The sequence below is a fragment of the Lemur catta genome, chromosome 19 (genome assembly GCF_020740605.2).
Source record: "Lemur catta isolate mLemCat1 chromosome 19, mLemCat1.pri, whole genome shotgun sequence".
NCBI classification, from domain to species: Eukaryota; Metazoa; Chordata; class Mammalia; order Primates; family Lemuridae; genus Lemur; species Lemur catta.
The window spans coordinates 12,858,812-12,874,266 of record NC_059146.1 but is presented as its reverse complement, the minus strand read 5'-3'; the positions used below and the strand labels follow the sequence as shown (position 1 = coordinate 12,874,266).

The 15,455-nt window shown below is 37.6% G+C and overlaps 1 protein-coding gene across 1 annotated transcript in view; it reads left to right on the top strand.

Moving 5' to 3' along the window:
• The window catches only part of LOC123624152 (transmembrane protease serine 11F), a 52,421-nt gene extending 37,398 nt beyond the window's left edge, over nucleotides 1-15,023 (top strand). The window contains exons 6-10 of the mRNA XM_045531776.1: nucleotides 1,447-1,485; nucleotides 2,652-2,853; nucleotides 6,002-6,261; nucleotides 8,310-8,452; nucleotides 14,167-15,023. Coding sequence (XP_045387732.1) covers nucleotides 1,447-1,485; nucleotides 2,652-2,853; nucleotides 6,002-6,261; nucleotides 8,310-8,452; nucleotides 14,167-14,325 — 803 coding nt within the window. The 3' untranslated portion in view covers nucleotides 14,326-15,023. The remainder of the gene's footprint in view (nucleotides 1-1,446; nucleotides 1,486-2,651; nucleotides 2,854-6,001; nucleotides 6,262-8,309; nucleotides 8,453-14,166) is intronic.
• Nucleotides 15,024-15,455: the final 432 nt, after the last annotated feature.

Below are 15,455 nucleotides of genomic sequence, written 5' to 3'. Positions count from 1 at the left end.
ACAAACAAAACAAAACAAATGATCACCAAACCAATGAAAACTTAATGTAGCTGAGGTAAAATTAATGTGAATGAATACATATGAAGGGAAAAGGACTTTGCAGAAGGGAAGCATAAGTGGAGTGAGAGTGTGTGTATGGGCAGGGCCTCTGGGCTGGCTGCGTGTGAAAGAGCTTCAAGCCTTCTGCCTGAGTCAGAACCTTGCAAGGCAGTCACAACGAGAGGACAGCCTCAGTGAGAGAAGGTTGTCAACCCGCATTGACTAAATTCCTACTCTGTTAGACAAGGGCCTTGAAACTGGGCCATGTAACGGAAAATGAAAATCTCAGGACCACCCCCCACCTCTTTATGCAAAAGGGAAGGTCATGTCTGGAGGCGGAGTCATGCACCATCACCTTCCAGATGAATAACTGTTACTAACATTCTGCATCAGCCAGATCGCCATGGAAAGGTAAAAGGCCTCAGGCATCTACAATGACTGCCCCCACAGGTCACTCATAAGGAAACTCTTTGCTGGCCTCTCGTAAACAAGGACATGCTGATCAGAGCTTAGGTCTGCTGTCTAACTCTACCTCCGAAAGCTAAAGTCTGTTCAACTCCACACTGATAATGTTGATTCCAAGCTTTACCTTCCCAGGTGCAGAGCAGAGACAAGATGAGATCAATCATTCTTCCACCTACCCAGGGACATCTACATAACTGATTCTTCATTCCCTTTTTCTCCTTAAACATTTACCTTATCTTGTGTAAAATGTAGATGCCCAGGACCTCACAAGATTGTAACCATTTGCCTCACTGTGTATCCCCCTCCTCCTTTTTCTTTCTGTTATGCCCTGTCCCCTTAAACACAGAAGCTACCAAGTTCTTCTCCAGAAAAGAGTCAGAGATGTTGTCTGTGGCTTGTGTTTTTCCTGGGTTTGTCCCCAAATTTTGACTTTATACCCCTCCATTGATTGAGATCTTTGCCTCAGGCAGTTATTTTGTGTTGTCAGCACTGAGGGGTCTGTGATGTCGGTAACTTTTTGGAGCTGCCCTTTCACACTGGCCGTTGGGAACATGCCTGAACCACAGACACCAGTAAACAGCATTTGTGACAGGAATTGGTGGTGGCTCCCTGGTATTACACTGGAGCCCCCTAGAAAGCAGTGAGGGATATTTACACTTATTTGTTCTTTCCTAATGTCCTATTTCTTTTTCTGTTTCCTAAGCAAAATCAGAAAATAAAATGGTCTCTGATTTTCAGTGCAATTATAAAATTTAAAACAAAAATCAAATCTAACCAGAGTAAAGGGTTATTTATGCATTACTTGGTTATGAAAAATCTTTTGCCCTCTTAAAAGATGTGTGCTTTGGACAATTAACATTTCTATTAAATACTATTTGACCAAAAAAGATAAAAATGGAAAGATATTCTTCTGCCAACTAATTTATGTTTTGCTTATTTCAGCTATTGATGGCAAAAAGATGAGAAATCTTCTCAACAGTCGTAAGTTCCAAAACCCATGATTTACTCTATTTTACATAAAAATAATGAATAAAAGCCACAGAAGAGTTAGAAGTACAATTTACTAAGCTGCTTTTTTTGCTTATTTTATATCTTTCTAAGTCACTCAGTCCTTTTATTATTTTTAACAATATTTAAATTTATAAATGTGTACCAGATACAATTTTAAGTTGTATGACCTATAGGATGTGGTAAAAAACAGAACAAAACAAAACAAAAAAAACAACACATAGTGTTCTAGTTAATTATACTATTAATTCTCTGTAAATAATGCTTTAATGTTCTCTCACAATTCAAGAGAATGTTGTAAGCTGGCTACTAATCAGACTTGTTCAATATTTTTAGTTTTCTTGCATTTTTTTTTTTAAATATACGTACATTTTCTGCCTCCCACCCTGCACTCCACGTTCCAGCTTTGGTATATATTTCAGGTTTGCTGTGGACAAATATATACCCATTAAAAATATTGTAAGGTCATTTTCAAGTCTCTTTTAAGGTTAATTTGAACTCTAATCAATTGCAGGTTTGATATCAGGAAATAATAACTTTTTTAAACTAGTCTTTCAAATTTTAGAAGAATAAAAAGCTCAATATTGTTTAAGACTGAAAATACAGGGCTTTGAGAAAACAATGAGTTGATCCTCTTCAGTTATTTCAAAGGAAATTCATGACCTACTTTCAATGTTGGGCTCTCTGTCAGTAGTATTAATAAGAATACCACTGGCTTTGGTGTGGATCCTCCTAGTTGTATATCTCACTCTGTCACTTACCAGCGGGGTGACCTCCAGCAGTGTTTTCTCTCCAAGGCCTCATCTAAAAAGCATGTTGCTATAAATACAGCTAAAACACTTATGGGAGGATCTGTACATTTTTGATGCTCAATTATCTATTTATCTATATATGCTTTACAGAAAGACAGAAGTTAATTCCTGCACTGAATGCCTTGAAATGTCAGTAAATATTTCATCTGAACCTCAATAGGAGTAGTGACACTCATATAAAATAACCTCAAAGGCTGAGTGCTATGCATGGGTTAAAAAGTCACAGGGACAAAGGATCGTCTAAGCATCTACACCCAATGCAAATCAGGATTTGCTTTTTTTCCTTCTTTTCAGTGAAAAACAAATTAACATGTATTTCTGTGACAGGCTGTGGGATAAGGATGACATCTTCAAACATGCCGTTACCAGCATCCTCTACCACTGAAAGGATTGTGCAAGGACGGGAAACAGCTATGGAGGGGGAGTGGCCGTGGCAGGCCAGCCTCCAGCTCGTAGGGGCCGGCCATCAGTGTGGGGCCAGCCTCATCAGCAACACGTGGCTGCTCACAGCAGCCCACTGCTTCCGGAAGTAAGTTCACCAGGGCTGTTGTGAGCCTCCTTTTCTCAGTCCTCACTTGCCAGCGATCCAGTGCATAGGATGAGTTCAGTTATCACCAGTTTATCCTCTGCTCCGTTCAGGGTGGACCCTTCTCTGTCCTCTAGATTCATCGTGCTCTCTATGAGCCTGATCTGTGATGCTTGGCTTGTGCCATAGTTCTTATCATTTGTTTCTCTATATCGTCATGACCCTGATGCTACCTTTCCTACTACATCATAGTTATTTTAGTATAAAGACTAAACATTATACATGTAACAAGTTTAATCTCTTCTACATACTCAAGAAGAAAAATAGCTACTTCTATTCTGTTCTCGTTTTTTTCCAATTAATCCCTTTAATCTCCCACTGTCAGCATCAGCATCACTTCAAAAATAAGAAAAGAATCATAGGTGTCCCCTCTTGAAGCTCTCCCTTCTCTGCATTATCTACGAACCCCGCAGGCATGTATGGTCCAGAGAGGTGTGAGGAAGACGGAAGAGACCTGCTACCTTGTCTCACTGGCCTCACAGTATTGAAGACTGGCCATGCACAACCCAGCAGGAGTTCTCTGCTTGGGCTTTCTAGGTTGTGGCTCTCAAAATTCAGCTGTGTCAGTTCATAGAAACAGAGACATACACAGGTCCCCTATTGCCCCAGGAGGTCAGGGACACACCATCTTTCTTCCCTGAGCTTTTACCATCAGAGTACAGAAAGCTTTTCCTTTTAAACTCTCAAAAGACAAAAACTCTGAATGAAGTCCCTTTGCCTGGCCAGTGACACTACTTATGCACTCTTCTAAGGGAGAGCCTATCCTTGGTGATTCTAGAAGGTTCATTATTATCCCTTCAAGGGTAACACCCCAAATGGTTCCAAGATACTTATGTCATTCTTTATGGGGTAAAGGTATAATGAGAATGACCCAAGGGATTTAAGGTGATTGTCACTTCCTCACTAGAGAAGAGAAAGAGGACTTGCTTATACATATTTATACTTCCCAGAGTAAGTAGTATCATGCCTTAGAGGTAAACTTGGGTCATGCTAAGTTGTTAAGGCTTTCTGAGTTTTTCACATTCACAGTCCTCCAATCTTTGGACTTCTGTTTTTGTGAGAGTGACATCCACTTTAGGTTACAACTGATCTGTTTGTATAAACTAAAAATAAATAAACCAGAATGCCAACTTAACATTTAGTGAAGAATATAAGCTATGGTGATTAAAATACTTGTTTCAGCAGGTCCAGGGCAGTCTGTGTACTAACAGATCCCCATGGGAATTGATCACTGAGCTTGATAAAGTAGAGATCACTGGTGACCTTGATAAGAGAAATTCCAGTGGTATTATAGGAATGGGAATGGGTTCCAGAAAAAATGGAAGGAGGTTTGGATGCAGTAAATCTAAAAACCACTTTGAAGGAGTTTTTAAATGAAAAGGAGCAGAGATATTTGACAGTTGAGGGCTCAACTTCAGTTGTGCAGCCAAAAGAAGGATTTTAAAAAATATGGGAGACATATTTAGCATATTTTATGCTGATGATGATAATCCAAAAGACTTGAGTAAGGAAATGATCATGGAGAAAAAGGGTTCAATTTGGGGAATGACATGATTTCATGTAATTTTACAATGTGTTACCCTTTTGTGAAGGAAAAATATTGGGTACTTTGAGGACAATATTGCAGTTATCCAAATAATTTTTAAATGTTTGTAAATGTGTTTTTTTCTGCAGAAATATTGCATTTTAAAAAATCATTTTTAAGACAAATCTTAGCACATTTATGTCCATGAAAAATGATCCCAGTCTTTGTGCAACAGTGTGGGTTGCGAAAAAGTCCTTGACAAGGTGTCATGTGACCTGGGACCTCTCCTTTTGACACTAAGCAGCTGTATAGTAATATATCACTCATCTGGGCAAGGCACTAAACTTCTGAAACTTAGGGTCCTTATCCACAAAACATGTTGAATTCAGCCTCTCACATGAGGCTTCCTGTCTCACTGACAATACATAAAGGAATAGGATAATTTTATTTTTTCTACCCAATTAATTTGTGAACTCCTTAAGGCCTGGAGTCATATATGGCTCCCAGAATTCTAGTATCTACAGCCTAGTTTTCAAATGAATGCTTCAGTCCTAAGATTTCTGCTTTGATTAAAATCTTCCCTTCACGTGTGAATAAGTAAAACAGACGAGAGCAGAGCCCCCTCTCTTCTCACTGAGCTCTGCCGGCTCACTCCTAGGGCAGTGCAGAGTACTGTGAAAACCACTGATCTTTCAGGTTTTTTACTACACGTAAAAGTTGGTGATTCACCAACAAAATAGTCACACATGAAAGAGGAAATACCATTTTTGAATTGTCCTCTGTGTGATTTCCTTCTACATATTTTTTTTTTTTTTTTTTTTTTTGCTCAAACAAGTTCAAGTTTCTGTATGTTTCCAATCATTCCTGATAGGGATAATTTTAAAAAGAAGGAATTGGACTTTGGAGGAGGATGAGGAGGTACAGTGATAATAGCACTTGATAAAATTTGCCTGTGGTATAAACCTGCTGGCAGAGAAAAGCATCTCTGTGAAGGGAGACCTGCAAGTCCACTAAGTGGGACTGACGAGCCCAGAGCAAAGGGTGGAGGGAGCATGAATTTGAGTTAGGGCTGCTCAGCCCTTGAACATCAGGGAGGGGTATGGGAATAGGGTGGAGAAACAACCCTGTGTAGACATGAGGTTTGCAAAACAGGCAAATATACTTTACCTCAAAGATCACAGTAAAACCCAGTAAACAAGAGCCCACAAGTGAGTCATAAAATAAGCAAGGATTTGATACAGAGGGGAAATGCCTCTTAGTACGCATATTACCCGAAACAAAGCAAAATTAGTTTCTACACAGTTTATATAGAGACGAAAGAGAACCTGAAGAATTGCTAACAAGCAAGGAGTTTAAAAATTAGAAATTAAACATACTAATTAATTATATATAATTAATTGCATTAATTATAGGAACTCTTTTTCCCATAAAGTCAACAACTGCAAATTCTATCACCAAAGAAATTTTTCAGGAGCATAATCCCAATAGATGGAGAGAAATATGGTCTCAATCTTTTTTAAGAATAAAGTTAAGCATCACAGATCTTACCCTTTAATTTTTTTGCAGAAATAAAGACCCAAATAAGTGGATTGCTACTTTTGGTACAACCATTACACCACCCGCGGTGAAACGAAGTGTGGGGAAAATTATCATTCATGAAAATTATCACAGAGACACAAATGAAAATGACATTGCTTTGGCTCAGCTGACTACCCGAGTTGAGTTTTCAAATATAGCCCAGAGAGTTTGCCTCCCAGATTCCTCTATGAAGTTGCCACCTAAAACAAGCGTATTTGTCACAGGCTTTGGATCCATTGTAGATGATGGTGAGTAGCATCAGCCGAATTTTCTTTGCACAAAAATGGCTTGAGATAGAACAAGCTGTTTCGAAGAATCCTTCCTAAGCTTTTCATAAAAGTACTGGTGATGTTTCCAAGGTGTGTGGCCCTGGGCAAAACAGGAAGCTGTGGATGAAAAGGTAAAAGGAATCAGGTCTATGTGTCTGCATTCACAACTGGAGCAGTACCAAAAAAGAGAGAGAGACTAATATGGAAGAAAAGAACAGACTGAGCAGGTGATGTAAGAAGGGACAAAACACTATGGGAGTGCAAGGGAGTAACTAATTACAAATGTATGCTTCCTGGATATAACCACTTCTGGTCAGCATATACTTTAAATCACAATCAGAATGATAGCTTTTTTCTTTATCTCAATCATTCTTCATTTTATGAGAATTTTTAATGGTCATAAACATGAACATGGGTTGAGAATGTTTTGAGAATTTTCACTTTGGTTAGTTAATATAATCTGTAGTGTTCTTCCTTCATCTCACCTGCTCAGGTGTTAAAAGACATCAAGTCTAAGAATTTTTAAACTGAAGACTAGAACTTAAGATTTCTAGATACTGGCTCACTGTGCTCTCAAGAGGGAGATTAACTGAATGGTTTCAAGTGAGAAAAGACATTTTATAAAAAAAGACACCTGCACTGGAATGTTTGTAGCAGCACAATTCACAATTGCAAAGATGCAGAACAACCCAAGTGCCCATAAATACATGAGTGGATCAATAAAATATGGTATATATATATATTCACCATGGAGCCACTCGAAAAAAAAATGGTGAACCAAGGTGAACCAATACCTCTTGTATTAACCTGAATGGAACTAGAGGCCATTCTTCTTAAAATTGTCACAAGAATGGAAAAACAAACATCACATGTACTCACCATTAAATTAGAACTAATCAATCAACATTTAAGTACACATATGGAAATAACACTCATTGGAAATCAAGAAGGTGGGAGGGAGAGGAGAGGATGGGTAAATTCACACCTAACATGTACAGTGCACACTATCTGGGTGATGGGCACACTTACAACTTTGACTCAAATGGTACAAAAGCAATTTATGTAACGAAAACATTTGTGCCCCCATAATGTTCTGAAATTTAAAAAAACTTAAGGTTCTATCAAGGATATCTGAAGAAACTAGACATGCTAATATATATCTTAATCTACCTTTTTTTTTTGACAGTCCTCTATTATGTGAAAAATTTGCCAAATGCTCCATGCATATCAAACTTGGCTTTGTGAGAAGTTCTTAAGTCTGTTTTCATCATCTTTTCCCTACTGGTAGCTCTTGGCTACTCACCAACACTTTCAACCAGAGCCCTAAACTCCTTCCCTTCCTGTGCTCAACTGAGGAGTATCCTCTCCTCCTGCCCTCAGCCCTGTTCTGTGCTGGCATCAGACCTCTGGCACATTCTGGATATCCATTCTGCCTCCCATGCTGTGAGACAACCCTAAGGAACACACTGCAGAGTAGAGTAGAGCGAATGGATCTGTGCAGCTGTGTCCTGGCTTCTGTATGAATACTCTTGGGATATCAATGAATTTCCATGGGCCACAGAAAATATAGCAGTTGGACAAAATCAGTGTGATGAATCCCTACGAGAATCAAATGAAAACTGTGGACCCTCTCCTCATAAAATACAAATGTGTGTGCATATATATATATATAATATTTCACATATGGTTTTAGGACTTTCAATAGCCCTGAAAGGTCCACAAATATAATACTGGGGCATATATATTTGTGGTTCCTTGTGACAAAGAAAATAAAATTACATGATAACTAATGTTAATTAATTAACTAGTTAATGATCAAAAATCAATGATGAAAAATTTGGCAAATTTTTTACATAATAGAAGACTGTCAAAAAAAAAGGTAGATTAACTAATGATAACTAATGTTATTAATCCTTATATAATCTTGGGCTTTTGCTCCTAGAAATATACAATTTATATGTCTTCCATGATTTAGATACTGTTGTATTTGAAGAAGATACTTATTTTTTTGTCCATTTGTGTAATAGGACCTACACAAAATAAACTTCGGCAAGCCCGGGTAGAAACCATAGGCACTGATGTATGTAACAGAAAGGATGTGTATGATGGCCTGATAACTCCAGGAATGTTATGTGCTGGATTCATGGAAGGAAAAGTAGATGCATGTAAGGTAAGCCCAAAGTCAATAGATCTCAGAATTTATTCCTCCTGTCTAGCTGAAACTTTGTACCCTTGACAAGCAATGCAACTCCTCATACCCTCCGTCCCTGCCCTAGCCAATACCTCCCAGCCTTTGGTAACCATCATTTTATTCCACTTCTATGAATTCAGCTTTTATTTTAGATTTCACATATAAGTAAGATCATGTGGTATTTCTTTCTGTGCTTGTCTTATTTCACTTAGCATAATGTCCGCTGGATTTACTCAGATTGTGCTAAACAACAGCATTCCATTTCTTTTTTAAGGCTGAATACTATCCCATTTTGTATATATACCACATTTTCTTTATCCATTCATATCTTAATGGACACTTAGATTGATTCCATAACTTGGCTATTGTGGATAATGCTGCAGTGAACTTGGTAATGCAGATATCACTTCAACATATTGACTTCAATTCTTTTGGATATATGTCCAGAAATGGGATTGTTAGTAGTTCTATTTTTAGTATTTTTAGGAACCGCCATACTGTTTTCCATAATAGCTGTACTAATTTACATTCCTATTAAGAGTGTACAAGGGTTCTCTTTTCTCCACAACCTCAATGAAACATTTTATCTTTCATCTTTTTGATAAAAGCCATTCTAATAGGAGTGAAGTGATATCTCATTGCAGTTTTAATTTGCATTTTCTAAATGATTAGTGATAGATGCTGAGCATTTTTTCATGAGCCTGATGGTCATTTCTATGTCTTCTTTTGAGAAATGTCCTTTGACCATTTTTTAATCAGGTTGTTTATTTTCTTGCTATTGTTTTGTTTGATTTCCTTATATATTTTAGAGATTAATCTCTTATCAAATGTATGGTTCACAAACATGTTTTTTTCCAGTTTGTGTGTTGTCTCTTCACTTTGTTAATGATTCATTTTGCTGTTCAAAAGCTTTCAGTTTTATGCAATCCTGTTTGCCTATTTTTGCTTTGGTTGTCTGAGATTTAAGGTCATATCCAAAAAAATCCTTGCCCAGACCAACATCGTGGAGCTTTTCCACTTTGCTTTCTTCTAGTAGTTTTATAGTTTCAGGTCATATGTTTAAGTCTTTAATCCATTTTGAGTTGATTTTTGTGCACAGTGTAAGATAAGGGTCTAATTTCATTCTTCTGATATAGATAACCAATTTTCCCAGCACCATTTATTGAATAGACAGTCATTTCCTCATTGTGTGTTCTTGACATCTTTGTTAAAAATCAATTGACCATAAATGTGTGTGTTTAAGCTTTCTATCCTGTCCATTGGTTGATGTCTCTTATTATACCAATACCATGCTATTTTGATTATAATTGCTTTATAATATATTTTGAAATCAGGTAGTATGATGCCCCCAGCTTTTTTTTTTTTTTTTTTTTGCTCAAAATTAAATTGTTTTGACTATTTAGGGTCTTTTTTTGCATCCATATGAATTTAAAGATTATTTTTTATCTTTCCATGAAAAAAGACAGTGGAATTTTGATAGGGATTGCATTGACTCTGTATATCATGTGGGATAGTATGGACATTTTAACAATATTAATTCTTTCAATCCATGAGTGTGGAATATCTTTCCATGTATTTGTGTTTTAGCCAGTTTCTTTCATGAGTGTTTTACAGTTTTCAATATACAAGTATTTCCCCTCCCTAGTTAAATTTATGTTCAAGTGTTTTTTTTGTTGTTACTGTCATAAATGAGATTGTTTTCTTAATTTCCTTTTCAGATGGCTCACTATTAGTATATAGAAATGTTATTAATTTTTTATCTTATAACTTTACTGAATTCATTTATCAATTCTAACAGTTTTTTGGTGGAGTCTTTAGAGTTTTCTACATATAAGATTAGGTTTTCAGCAGAGACAGTTTTACTTCTTCCTTTCCTATCATGATGCCCTTTTATTTATTTTTCTTGCCTAATTTCTCTGACAAGGACTTCCAGAACTGTGTTGAAGAGAAGTGGTGAAAGTGGACATTTTTTTCTTTTTTTTGAGACAGAGTCTCGCTCTGTTGCCCGGGCTAGAGTGAGTGCCGTGGCATCAGCCTAGCTCACAGCAACCTCAAACTCCTGGGCTTAAGCAATCCTACTGCCTCAGCCTCCCGAGTAGCTGGGACTACAGGCATGCGCCACCATTCCTGGCTAATTTTTTCTATATATATATATATTTTTTTTTAGTTGGACAGATTTCTATTTTTAGTAGAGACAGGGGTCTCACTCTTGCTCAGGCTGGTCTCGAACTCCTGACCTCGAGCGATCCACCCGCCTCGGCCTCCCAGAGTGCTAGGATTACAGGCATGAGCCACCGCGCCCAGCCCCTGTCTTTTTTGTTGATCTTAGGGGGAAAGATTTCAACTTTTCACTGTTGAGTATAATGTTGGTCAAGAGTTGTTATGTTGAGGTAACTTTCCTCTGTACCTATTGTGTTGAGAGTTTTTATCCTGAAAGGGTGTTTTGATCTATTGAGATAATCATAGGGTTTTTAACCTTCATTTTTTTAATGTGGTAAATCACATTTATTGATTTATATATGTTGAGCCATTCTTTATCTCTAGGACTTTTGTTTTTAAAAAAATTTTAATTTCAAAATATTAAGTACAAATTTTTGTTACATTAATATGCTCTACCATGCTGGGGTCAGGGCTTTCAGTATGCCTGCTACCACACACCACATTTTCCTTATCCACTCATGTTTTGATGGGCACTTAGGTTGATTCCATATCTTTGCAATTGTGAATCATGCTGCAATAAACATTGGAATGCAGATATCTTTTGATAAAATGATTTTTCCTTTGGGTAGATATCCAGTAGTGGGATTGCTGGATCAAATGGTAGTTGTATATTTGTTTTTTAAAGAACCTATGTACTGTTTTCCATAGAGGTTGTACTAGTTTGCAGCCCTACCAACAGTATATAACTTTTTTTCTCTGCATCCATGTCAGCATTTGTTGTTTCTGGACTTTTTAATAATGGCCATTCTGACAGGGATAAGATGGTATCTCATTTTAGTTTTAATTTGCATTTCCCTGATTAGTGATAGCAGTCATAGCTATATGGTTTTATTTCTAGATTCTGGATTCTGTAGGTGGGCATCTACTTGCAACTTGCAATCTTCTCCTTTAGAGCAGTGTGTCAGCTGCTTCTAGTCCATCATCTTGACCCCTTCCCATTTAGTTTTTTTATTTCTTTATCAAACTCCATATTTTGTCTATGAATTGTTTTCTAAATTTCATTTATTATTTAGCTGTATTTTGTTATAGTTCCCTAAACTTCTGTAAGAAGATTATTTTGAATTATTTATCAGTTATTTTATAGATCTCCATTTCTTTAGGGTACATTGTTACAGCATTCTTAGTTTCTTTTGTAATGTTGTATTTCTCTGATTTTTCATAATCCTGTCCTTGCATTGGTGCCTGCACCTTTAAGGAAATGACTACCACTTTCAGCCTTTGCTGGTGCTCTTTGGCAGTTGTAGACCTTCACTGTTTACTCTAACCTGAGATTCTGGTTGGACCCCTGGATAGGTATACATTGGTGTTAGGTTCTCTAGTTGGGTTGTTACTTCTCCTCTGGGTTCAAGTGGAACTGCTACCTGTGCTCTGCAATCTGATAAAATCATTGGCTGAACTTTGCAGTAAAGTAGAGCTGTTGGCCGGGCCCTGTGATTGCCTCTGATTGATCAGTGTTACTGATTGTCTTCCCTGCCTGGCCCCTACTGCAGTTTGGGATCTGTAGTTGGGCAGGGCTATGTGCTGGGCTCTAAGACTAGGCAAGGTTTCTGGGATCATTCTTAACCACTTGGGGTGACCATGGCCAGAAGCTGTGCTTCACAGATGTGTGTGGGCATGGCTTCGCTTCTCATCCTAGGGTATCCTTAAAGCATTTTCTGTCTCCTTTTCAGGTTCATTCTTTTAATGTCTGCCATTAAAAGTTGATCTTTTCTATAACCATTCCTCTTTGTACTCTATATGTTCTCCCTGGAGAATCTAAATTTCTTTGGTCTTGCAGATGGTTCATAAGTTTATACTCTCAGCCCCATGTCCCCTGATCTCCAGACTCATATATCCAACTTTCCTTGCTAACTCCACTTGAATATTTCAAAGGCGTATCAAATTCAAATACTACATCCGTTTCTGTTCTTATTCATCTACCCACCCAACCTGATCATCTTCCTATGTTTTTTACCTGCATTGAATTTCATCCCCTTTCATTCTGTTAAACAAGCCAGAAGGCTAGAAGCCAGCCAGTCTCTCTCTTCTTTTCCCCTATCCCATCGATTATCTAATCTCATGGATTTTACCTTCTTAAACATCTCTCTTTAGCCATTTCTCCATTGCCCTCTTCCCCCTCTTTCTCATCCTCCATTGCTCCCTCCTTCCACCAGACAATTCTGCTATTAATAGCAATCTTATTTCCTCCTGTCCACTCTTATGCTCCTTTACTGCATTAGTCAAATGAAAGCCGGAATGATTTCTAACAAGATGTTAATTTAATCACTTCAAATTCCTATTGAAAACACTTTAGTGGCTTACCTTTTTTAGTGGCTTACCTTTGGTCTTAAGATAAAAAACAAAATCTTCTACAGAAGACCCACAGGGCTCCTCAGGGACTAGTCTGTCCTTAGCTCATCCAATAGCACTTGTCTCCCTTGCTGTCTTCTCTCCAGCCCTCCCTTTTTAGGCCCTTGCATATGCCATACTCCTTCATGCCACAGAGCATTTGTAACACTGTTCCCTCTGCCTAGAACACATTTCATCTCCACTTTCCTTGCCGGGGTTAACTCCTCTTCCTTCAGATATCAGCTCACTTGCACTTATCAGAGGAAACTTTCCTGTCATATTTTACTATTACCAGTGAAATTTCACTATTGTGGGTTCATACAGGACTTATCACAGTGGTAATTTTGCATTTATGGGTTTATTTAATATTTATTTTAACCTAAACTTCACGTTCTTTGAGCATAAGGACCTTTCATTTGGTCACCATTGTATCCCCAGTACAGGTCAAAATGCTTGTGACACATAATGGGAACTCCATAAATAAATGAGTGAAGTGGAAGAGGCCCAAAAAAGTTAAGTCTCTTACCTGATGTACATAGCCAGTAATGAATAGAGCTGGCTCTGAAGCCCAGTCAGTTCAACTGCTAGGCACACCTTTTTAACCTCTGCTTGTATATCTGTTTGTTTACTTAACCTTCCTTGTTCCAAAGAAATTTAAAGGACCTTATATACAATTCAGCAAGAAAACATAAATTACAAGTAGATGAGTAAAAGAAAAGGAGACCAGGAATAGGTTCATAAAATACAATAGAGTTAACAAAATTCAGAAGAGATCATTGAAATTTTCCACCTAAGGCCTACAAATACCAATCTCATATTTAACATTTTATATGCATTATTATTAAATCATGTATAAAGTATCTAATCAAAATAGCAAAAAAAATAAAATACAGAGATGCTAAACCATAAATAATGTAACTATTCCATATGAATGAGTGTTAGCCTTTCTAAAAAAGGAAAACCCAATGCACTTTAGCACCAACTTCTAACTCAATTAAGAGAACCATGATATACTCTATTTATAGTCTGGCTGTGTGGTCTATGTACCAATTTCCATTTTTTTAATGTGAAAGAGAGATGATTACAATGACCTTCCTACTGAATTAGAGTTAACAATTTCAAATATGCATTTGTTTTTATTGCAGGGTGATTCTGGTGGACCTCTGGTTTATGATAATCATGACATCTGGTACATTGTAGGTATAGTCAGTTGGGGACAATCATGTGCTCTTCCCAAAAAACCTGGAGTCTACACAAGGGTGGCTAAATATCGAGACTGGATTGCCTCAAAGACTGGTATCTAGTGTGCATTGTCCGTGAGTTACATTCATCGCACATGGAGCTGAGACTGTTGCATATTGTGTATTATTTATATTCATGTGGTTTGGATAAGTACTTTTGCTAAGATGTCAAGAAACCCTTCAAACCCAGCCAAATCTGGTACCATGCAGTGGCCTTTGTGTATGTATGGCCAAACTCTCTCTCTTCCATGAGAGAAAAAACAGCACCAATTCCTCACTCACCATGGAAACTGCCTGTGATTCTTCTTAATAAGGTGAATATTTAGTAGTGCTTTCCCTCAGTGGAAGACAGGAACATCATTTCCCACAGGATATCAAGAGCTACCAGTGTTACCAAAATCTAACCTCAATAATACCTGGAGTACCTGGGCTTCTTCTAGTGAAAAATCCAAGAACAATCTTCTCTGAGGATTCAGGACTTCAACATTCTAGAACTGCTGAATGGACATTCAATGGCCAGAATGTAGAAGCATGGCATCTGCAATATAACTCTAACCTGGGTTTATAGGTAATAATACAGACGTTAACATTAGCCACAAAATGTGACATTTGAAAACTGTTTCAACGTATGAAAACTTGCTATTACCACTGTGTTATACACTCAAGCACTGGCTTCAGGAAAGCAGGTTAAGAAGCATTTCTGAATTTATTATTCATCAACATTGTGCCATCTGGACATAAAATACAGTCAGCCTAGAGAGAAGAAAAAGAAGACTCAAGGAAGCATTTTTCCATGAGTACAAGGAAGATAAAAAGAAGGGTAATGAAGCCTAGCAGAGCTGGTTTCAAATGATGAGCAATAGGACAGATGCTCTGATTTTTGGTGGAATGAGCTGTCCAGTTACTTATTTAGAAATATTTATATCAGCATATGGTAACTATTACAGTACTTTCAGAAGTCTTCAGCTCTCTGAGAGGTCAGATGTCTATCAGAATATCAGGTTGGAAGAACTGATTTGTACAAAACACAGTGCCTAGCATATACTAGGCACTAAATGCTATGTGGAATTCATTGCTTTGGCAAGCTTTAAGATAAATAAATTCAAGTCTGGCAAATAAGTGAATGACTTTGGGGCTTAAAGACAGCCCAAAGCCTAGTGGTAAGGAGCACAGGCTTTGAACCAGAGTGCCCG